The sequence below is a fragment of the Cricetulus griseus genome, chromosome 3 (genome assembly GCF_003668045.3).
Source record: "Cricetulus griseus strain 17A/GY chromosome 3, alternate assembly CriGri-PICRH-1.0, whole genome shotgun sequence".
NCBI lineage: Eukaryota > Metazoa > Chordata > Mammalia > Rodentia > Cricetidae > Cricetulus > Cricetulus griseus.
In genome coordinates, this window is record NC_048596.1 from 203,192,649 (window position 1) to 203,202,273 (window position 9,625).

At 48.7% G+C, this 9,625-nt stretch overlaps 1 protein-coding gene and 1 long non-coding RNA gene across 3 annotated transcripts in view; one reads left to right on the forward strand and one right to left on the reverse strand.

The window, feature by feature from the left end:
* The window catches only part of Slc35f3 (solute carrier family 35 member F3), a 241,478-nt gene that overhangs the window by 230,698 nt on the left and 1,155 nt on the right, over positions 1-9,625 (forward strand). For both annotated transcript variants that reach the window (XM_035442763.1, XM_027404796.2), the window contains 3 exons: positions 4,153-4,278; positions 6,200-6,392; positions 6,983-7,072. In XM_035442763.1, the coding sequence (XP_035298654.1) occupies positions 4,153-4,278; positions 6,200-6,392; positions 6,983-7,072 (409 nt within the window). The remainder of the gene's footprint in view (positions 1-4,152; positions 4,279-6,199; positions 6,393-6,982; positions 7,073-9,625) is intronic.
* On the reverse strand, positions 6,959-9,495 carry LOC118237922. The gene is made up of 3 exons (XR_004769313.1): positions 9,365-9,495; positions 8,111-8,277; positions 6,959-7,212 (listed from the first exon to the last, which is right to left on the reverse strand). It is a non-coding gene; the product is annotated as an uncharacterized LOC118237922 (long non-coding RNA).

Below are 9,625 nucleotides of genomic sequence, written 5' to 3' on the forward strand. Positions count from 1 at the left end.
CACGCCCCGGGCTGCCACCCAGAAAAGCCTTCAGCAAATAAATGATCTAATACATACATCTCTGGGGAGACTGCAGGTGCTTCACATGGACTCAAAGCTAAAGACTTGGATGTCCTAAGGATGCTGACCCATTGCCATGCCTTTTCAGGCTTTCTTGGGGGGGGGTCAAGAATCAAGGGCCTTCATAGAGCATTGGGGCATGGTGCAGATGTCCCAAGCAAATTTTTGTTACTGGAAAAGGACACTTCAAAGTCAATGATACATGCTGCAGAGAAAACAGAAGGGTCTGAGGTTGAGAGGTGTGAGTGTGAACCCACTTGAACTACTCAGCCAACTCGCAGAACAGGGGATGGTTGAGATCTGTGCTTGTTTGTTGTCGGTGGAGAGGAAACGTTCCAACACCCTCCACTGGCATGCAGTCTGTTAACGTTAGCCTCTGATTGGAGTGCTCTCTGATGATCACTGCACACTACAGGTTTGTGCTAAGGCTTTCAGTACTCAGTGGGTGCTGTAGGAGAGGCCGCTGGGCCAGCATCAGTGACAGGATGCTGTAACATGCAGACACTGTGCAGGCACGGTCTCCTTTTAAGAGTTCATGGTTCGTCAATGAGGAACTTCCCACTGCAGGCTGCAGGGTCAATACAAAGCTCAGACGGCTCATGGAATCTGTGAGACCAAACAATAGGCAGCTTGGGAGGAGGGCCCAAGGTCATGTCTAGCTGTCAATCATTCAGCATACAGGTAGACATCTGGAGCAGGCAGCTACTTCCACTAAAAATTTCCAAAGACTTAAGAGATGATGTAGTTTCCATCCCAGGGTCTGCGTGAACAATGTCAGCTTCACAGGTTTGAAGGATATGACCAGGGTTCCTCCTTGTGTGCAGGGGCAGTGATGGGGGACTTGGGAGTGGGGAACAGCAAACGCCTTGAGTGATTAAAACAATTGCTTCAATCACCCAGTTACAGCTTGTTGAAGATGGGAAGGGGCACCCACAGTTCTAAGTCAGGTAGACAGATCCAGCACTAAGGAAGTGTGTCTTATAATAAATTCATTTGAGATCCTGGTCAGTCCTAGTGTCAGAGGGCAGGGTACTGCTGAGGTGTCTGGTTGAATGGGACTCAAACTGCCCCCATCTCTATTTAGAGGTACTTTCCATGTGTGCCCTGGGGCAGAGGTTCTTACACGGTGGCCAGATGCTAAATCTGGGAGCAAGTGATGAGGCTGGGGGTCCTTGAGCAGAACACCAATGTCTGAACGTTAGCTTACCCAGTCTCTAAAATGGGCAGGGAAGGGGCCACCATTGGCTGCCTTGGATTAAGAAGTTATACCCAGAACTTGTGAAGCCACAGGACAAACTTGACAAGGTTTGAGGAGAGTTCACTGTGACACAGAAAACAGGCTGGGAATACTTTCACACTGAAGCAAGCAAACACAAATAAACTCCTGTGTCTTATGTTTGGAACATAAAGCAGGGCGGATCTTCATCATATCCAGAACCCTTGTACTCCTAGGCTGGGGATGGGCCTGGGATTGGACCTTCTGACTGAAGGATCCTGAAAGTGAGGTAGCAAACTGTCCACATCCTTCTGACACTGGCTGGAGCCTCATGTTCCAAAGGGGCTGCTGAAACTCAGAGAGCAGGAACCCCACTGTCAGATCTACAGACCTCCCTCGTGACCACTGCTAGACCCCAGGAAGTCAGTCTTTGGTGCCACCTGTGTGAGTGAGCCCACAGGACTTGAGTTGTCTCCACAGCTGAGGGGAGCCAGGGGACTGTCACCTGCTCTGTTTGATCCCTCTAGCCTCACACTGACTCTTCTACACAGCCCAGTTGAGGTGGAAGCTCTTCACTGTTGATTTTTAACCATGAGTGAAGTGAGTGGAAGAGGTTAGAAATCTGCCTTGTCAGTCTTCGGGAAAAATAACTCATTCCCCTCTGTTACTTCAGGTGCCAGCCATACATGCTCTTGGGATCACCAGAAATCTGGCTCCTCTCTCTGTTTATCTATCTGTCCATAATGTATCTACCTCTCATTTACCTATCATCTATTTGTCTATTTCCCCCCTCTCTCTCCCTCCCTCCTTTCCTTCCCTCTCTCCAGGGTTTCACACATACCAGGCTATCTTCAAATTCACAAGGTAGCCAAGGATGACCCTGAACTTCTGATCCTCCTGCCTCCAACTTCTCAGTGCTGGGATTACAGGTGCACACCACTGCTCCCGGATTATGCAGGGCTGGGGACTGAACCTGTGGCTTTGTGCATGCCAGGCAAGCTCTCTACCAACTGAGCCACATCATTCTGTTTTAAATTCTTCCTCTGGACAGATGCCTCTGAGACCTAGAGGGTTCCGAGCACCGTGGTCTCAGGGCAGGAGCACTTTGTCCCCCTTCTGAATTTCACCTGTTCTTGCTCTCAGAGTGGGGGGATGCTCTTTTTCTGCCGTCTCTGCTTCCTTCTCACGATAAACAGCTTCTCTCAGTGCATGCAGCATTTATGTATGAAGTGTGTGTGTGTGTGTGTGTGTGTGTGTGTGTGTGTGTGTGTGTTACATGAAAAGGGAAACAGCTGACTCTGAAGGAGCTAAAACCCAGCAAGGGCAAGCAGGCAGACAGGGCCAGGCTTCCCCTTACTTGGTAGTCAACAGCTCCCCTGGCCTCTTTTATAGGTAAGTATAGCACAGTATGGAACTCTTACAGAAAGCAGGCCCTAAGAAGACACATGTGGATCAGCTGGAGAGTCAGTCACAATGCCTCTTATTAACCTAAAGACTATGCGGATCCCAGACACGCCTCTATTTCCATCTAAGAGCATGGCTGGCAGTGGCTTACTCTTGTTGCTGGGACAAAATGCCCAACAAAGGTAACTTAAGGAAGGAAGGGTTTACATTGGCTCATGGTTTCAGAGTGCTAGTTAAACATGGTGAGGAAGGCATGAAGGCAGAACGCTGAGGCAGCTGGTCACACTCCATCAGCTGCCAGGAAGCAGAGATGTAAACGCTGATGCTCAGCTGACTTTCTCCTTTTTATTCAGCTCAGGACCCCGGCCATGGGAAAGGGACCACTCACATTCAGGGTGGGTCATCCTACCTTCACTAACCCAATCTAGAAACGCACTCACAGACAGGTCCAGCATCTCCATGATGAGTCTAAACCCGTCAAGTTGACGATCATGATTAACCACGCACCCTGGGAATCATTGTCAACCATTTAAATGTGTTAAACCAGCTTTGTTTAGCACACCTGAAGAAGCCTCTGTTTTGGCTCTTCTACCACCAGTTATGTGCTTTCCAGCAGATCCCTTGTCCTCTCTGAGTCTAAGTCCTTATGCCTATGAAAGGGGTGAGTGACAGACACCAACTCCCATTGTGAGGTTAAGCGAGAAAGCACCCAGGAAATGCTTAGCTTGAATCCCCTGAAGCTTAGCTGTTAGATACTGCCCCTAAGGTCAGTTTTGAAAGATCTTCCCATCTCCTGGGGACTATGGGAGCTCCGTGGCTGCCTCTGCTTGGACTCTGCACTTGATCTGGATGCCAGGGCATTGTCCCCTCGGTGATCCAAATCTGCAACCTCCAAGTGCTAAGAACAGCATATAGGGGAGACACAGGGAAGACAAGGCTAAGGAGAAGGGAGAGGGACCACAGCTCCCAGGCAGGATATGGTCTGCTGCCCTTGTTGGTCAGTGATGCTGTCAAATTAGGACAACTTCTGCTGTCCCCACCATGCAATCCCTGCTTAAGAGATGAAACATCAAACCCAGGCCCTGTGAAGTACCTATAGAAGACTGGAGAAGAACCAGCAGTTCCCAGGTTCTGCCCAAGGACTGTCCCTTAGGCATTATCAGGACTGACCAACCTGTCCCCAGAATATGATCACCAGTCTTTCAAGACTCAGTGGCCAGCCCTGGAGCAGCCTGAGACAAAGCCACACTATCACCCTGTACCACCCTCAGATTTTGGTTATGCTAAGCTTGGATAGGTATCCTTAAGCAATACCCATCAGCCACCTCTGCCTATTCTCCCCGGGAGTCTTAGAATGAAACACCACTTTTCTTTCACCTGGAAGAACTCCTTGAATAGAACATTCTAGCTCTCAGGCACTTACAATTCCCTCCATGGCCTGACAATGTTTCCCTCACCCCATCTCCCTACAGATCGTGGCTGCCATCCTCGCCATCGCAGGCATTGTCATGATGACCTACGCAGATGGTTTCCACAGTCACTCAGTCATCGGCATAGCCCTGGTGGTGGGCTCTGCTTCCATGTCAGCCCTCTACAAGGTAGGCATAAGGAACCCACCTTCTTGGCAGGCATCAGGGCAGCAGGGCTCTGGAGCTCACAGCCTGTCACTTTGGACATTCTGGAGATTCTGAGAAGTGCTGATATTCTCAGTATGCATCAAGAGGCAGACAGCTCCAGGGCAGAGCCAGGTAGGCAGTTAAGAAAGATTGGACCCCTGAGCCTGCCTGTTTTTGTGCCTGCTGGGGCATGATGACTAGATTATGTGTGTGCTTTGTCATGTAAACCTTTAGCCATGTGGTTTTCAGGGCACCAGCCAATTTGAGTCCATGAGTTCAAACAATGCTTGTGAAATGAATACACGAAAGTATCTTTTGGCAAGAGCCAGGCAAATGTCTGTCATGCAATTGCTCACTGAGGCAAGAGCATTGCCAAAAGCTTATGGAGAGCCTGGGCTATGCTACCAGACCTTTGCCTAAAGAAAAGAAAAGTTTTGACAAATTGTTGGAAGCCATTGGAAAATACTTCCTAACTGCCAATCTAGAAACAACAAATAACTGTCTGTGGCAGGGTGTGCGGCTCTTATACCAATTCTGTGAGATTCCATGCTATCACTTCCCCTAGCTCCTGTCTCTTCCCACTCCTCTCCTTTCCTTTCACCTAGGCCCACTCTCTCCTCCTTAGATGGATAATAAAAAATGCAGACATTTTCAGGGCTATAAAACGTCAGTTGTCTTCATGTCCCCGCTTCCCCTCCATACCAGTAATCACTTCCTTCCTCCAGCAAGGCCCCACCTCCTGAAGCTTCCACCACCTTCCCAAACAGCACCACCATCTGGGGACCATATGCTCAAACAGATGCGCCTATTGGGGACATGCCACACCCAAACCACAACACCTGTATGGAGGGACTCACTGGCGGCCAAAAGCTCTTCACTTCCTTTGCCTGTTGCTTGCACATATGTGGGGAGCACAGCAGGCAAAGGAACCACAGGGACAGAGGAGGGACAGCCATGCCAATGCTTACCTGCCTGGACACCTTGTTCACCAAGCACCAGCTCGGTGGGGCCCACAGACATGCCTGAGTCGAGCCTCTGGCCCTCAAGCACATCTGTCCCTCTTCTATCAGCCCTTTGAATTCCAAAAATGGTGTGCAAACAAGAACATTGCGGGGAGACAGAATCCAGAGCAGTTCACTAAGGCCTGTGTCATTTCTACAAAGGTAAGATGCAGCAGGGACTGGCGAAGCCCCTCAACTTTGGTTCAGAGAAAACATCTTTGCAGGTAAAGGTCCTCTCTCTGGAGGCAGTGGCTGTTTAACATGCTGCTCACAGGCAAAGCACTTGCCTTGCAAGCGTGGGGGCTGGAGTTCAGAATCCCAATGCTGTGGAAATACCAGCTGGGCATGGCAGCCCACCTGCAATCTCAGCACATGGAAGGCAGAGATGGGAGCACCTCCAAGGAAGCTGGCGAGACTAACCAAATGACCAAGCTCTGGGTCCAATTAGAAACCCTGTTCCAAAATGTAAGGGGGAAAGCAATCCAGGAAGACACCTGAGGTCAATCTCTGCCCCCCCCCCCCACACACACACACATGTGCTGTCCTGGGTCAGGACCCATTTGGAGACTCCAGGAGAGGATATGTAATCACACCAGATAGCTCTAAGGGAGGCAGCGTTGTGAGCACAACACATAACAGCCTCTTCCAGTATGCAGACCTATGACTCCTGGAGAAAAGCAATGTGAGGCCAGACATAATTCGGCCTGAGCTGCTGTTACACGACATGTGGGCAGCAGCATCCCATCAAGCTTCATCAGCCTCCACTGGCGGGCACAGAAGATCAAACCCAGTGGAACTATGGTGTCCCCTGTGCGGTCAGCCCCAGTTTTGTCAAGTATACACAACTCTACTCCCACATACATGGGTCCAGCGGTACCCTCACCTCTTCCTCTCTCTGGCAGGTTCTGTTCAAGCTGCTGCTAGGCAGCGCCAAGTTCGGAGAAGCGGCCTTATTCCTGTCCATCCTGGGTGTGTTCAACATTGTCTTCATCACCTGCATTCCCATCATCCTCTACTTCACCCGAGTGGAGTACTGGAACTCCTTTGACGACATTCCATGGGGAAACCTCTGCGGGTTTTCCATTCTCTTATTGAGTAAGTGGCACCTGCCCTGTGCAGAAGCCCCAGCAAGTAGCAACAGACACAGAACTCTTTGGAAACTCGAGTTAGGAAGGAAAAAAAAAAATCCATGGCCCCTTCCTTGCTGGCCTAAAGGTCTCACTCTTTGTCACAGTCCTTGAATATTTTTAAAGAACAATACTTAAGGATTTTTTTAAAAAAAGATTTTTGGGGATGGCCTTAGACGGTTGGGCCTTTAAAGAGATTTTCTTATTTCATTGTACATGTATGGGTGCATGAGTTCACTTATGTTTATGAGTTTTGCTGGCCTGTATGTGCACCATGTATATGTTTGGTGCCTGTGGAGGTCAGAAGAAGACATAGATCCCGAAGCTAGAGTTACAAATGGCTGTGAGACTGGAGTTAGACTGTGAGCTACAATGTGGGTGCTAGGAGCCAAACCCCAATTCCAGACCTTCAAGAAGCTTAAGTTCATGGAGTGACAGGACTCCTTGTAATGCCTGCCTTCTCTCTCCCTGAGAAACTGGGGGGTCAAATCCACCAGCACAGAGGTCAAGGACAGGGCAGTTATGAATAACTCCAGTTTTCTAAATTCTTTATTTCAGCATTCAATATTGTATTAAATTTTGGAATCGCTGTCACGTATCCCACACTGATGTCTCTCGGAATTGTCCTCAGTGTACCTGTGAACGCAGGTAAGCATTGTTTCATGGATTTCTTTCTCTGTTCATTTTAAATATACCATCTTTCAGGCTTACACACACTTGAGAGCACACTTTCATGTAGCCACACATATGTATTCTTCCTGTGGCTGTTCACAATGCATATTTAACCTCTGCAAAGAAAGAAAATGCACTTAGTATAATGCTGTTTGTGGTGAATGCAGTATTTTCCCATGACAGATTTGTATTTTTTTTTATTCTTATGTTTACCTATTTTACAGTACTTGGGATGAAACCAAGGGCCTCGTGCACCTTAGGCAAGCTCCCTACCACTGAGCTATGCTCCCTTAGTCCTTTTTAAGCATTTTATTTTGAGATACATTCTTCTCTCTAAGCTGCCAGGTTGGCTTTGAAGTCACATCATAGCCCAGACAGTCTTTGATTTGAAGTCCTTCTGCTCAGCCTCTGGGATTACAGGCATATACCATCAGGCCCAACTTAACAGAGAGATTTCTATGTCCAATTGAGCATAGAACATCCAAGGCTGTCTCTATTCTAATGAAGAATAGAGCTAGAAAATCATGGAGCAGAAAACGACTGAATTTTTGCAAGTGACTTTGTTGGGGTGAAGTTGTCATATTGGGTAGCCATGTGGAAACAGGCTGGCACTCCAGTGAGGCAGGAATGTTTTTTCCTTCAGTCTCCTGGGAGAGGGTGAAAGCCCTTTGTTTGGTTATGGGAACCCACTTTGTCCTGCCCTGGAGCTTTGTAACTGGCATGAGTTGGCGGCAGTTCTTCCCAAAGCTCACCTTCATCGGTCCCTCACCTACTCTCCCATCTTGCCTTCGGTTATTTGGACTTCCTCTCCAGAATCCTCTGTTTCATTCCCTGGCTCCTGCAAAGTTGCCTCTGGGCTCCTGATTCCAGGGCATTAATGGACTGGTCTCCCAGGAACCTAGCCCCATAGCCTATTCCCAACCAAAGCCACTCTTGATTCCAGAGACTCTCCGGAAGTCCAGCTTCCTGACTTCCCTTCCCCCACTCTGTCCCACAGTTCTGTATATGCCTCACCTTGGCCAGACTTTCCCAGGTGCTTCATGGCCACCATATGTAGAGGCCTTAGAACACTGGGCTCAGCCCAGCACTCCCAACTCCATTATAAATCTATGGTACCCATTCATCAGCCCTTTGGTTTGTATCTCCTCACAACTGAAGGCTGTGCATGCTCTTTTTGCTTCCTGTTGAGAAACAAAGGAAACAATCAACAAGACAGCTCTTCAGAGCTGGGGGTGGATGGCCAGCATGGCAGTACACCCTTGCAATTGCAGGCCCCAGGAAGCATAGCAGGAGGCTCCTTGGGCTCATGGATCAGCCAGTCTGGCCTATTTAATGGGTTCTAAGCAAGAGAGAGACCCTGTTGCCCAAAAGGTAGGTGATGCCCAAGAAACAACTGCTGAAGTGTACCCTCATCTCTACCCACAGCACAGCACTCGTGTGTACACACATTCATGTACACACACACACACACACACACACACACACACACACACACAGAGAGAGAGAGAGAGAGAGAGAGAGAGAGAGAGAGAGAGAGAGAGAGAGAGAGAGAGAGGTCTTCCAGGTAAGGCACCTGAGCTCCTGGACCTGGAAGGCACTTCTTACACAGCTTCCCCTGCAACCCTTGTGTTTTAATTTGGTGTTACATGAGGATATTCTAAAAGGCATATCCCACATTAGTTTGACACCAAGAGTTACTTTTGGCCACATCCAGCAGTCAAAGCAGAGAGTTAGTCTCATGTCAACTGCTGGATCCAGTTCCTATAAGAAGGAGGGAGGCAAGGACCAGCATTCTGGAAAGTGGCCAAGCAGAGTACTCACCAGCCTGCAGGCCCACCCTGGTGTCTGTTCAGAGGGCCCTGAGTGTACAGTCCCCAGCTAATGAATTTACAAAACAACTGTCAACATTAAAACCTCAAGTGTTTCTGAAAGTCTACAGGACGACCCTGGAAAGAACTGGTTTTAGGGTGAACTATTACCCTCCCATTCCTTCTCTGCCTCCCTGTTAGACAACATGAGGAGTAAAGGTGGGGAGAGAAGTAGAAGGAGGCAGGAAGTTAGGGAATTAACAGAGCCACGCTGAGAGGAAAAGCAGCCCCACTAGGGTGAATGGTGGACAGTTGCCCAGTCAGCTTTAAGAGCTGTGAACTTTAATGCTTGCACCCTAGAGGAGAGGTGTTTTGTTTTGTTTTGTTTTGTTTTGTTTTGTTTTGTTTTGTGTAACTTCAGGAACATTTACTTTTTTGGGGTTTAACTCATACATCTTACCTAAATCTCTCCCAACCTTTTCCCAGGTCTGGCCAGACTATCTCTCTGAGGCAGGCAGGCTTCAAATTGGCTCAATCTGGGCTGGCCAAGGAGAGAAGAGATTCGTCCCCAAACAGGAAAGAAGGGAACACCATCAGGGCTGTTAGGAGAGTGACTGGATTTTTACAAACTGATCTAAACCTACTTCCCATTTAGTCCTGTCACCCGATTGCTCATCAGGACAAGTCAGGGATCTTTAGGGAAGCCCTCAGAGTAAGGGAC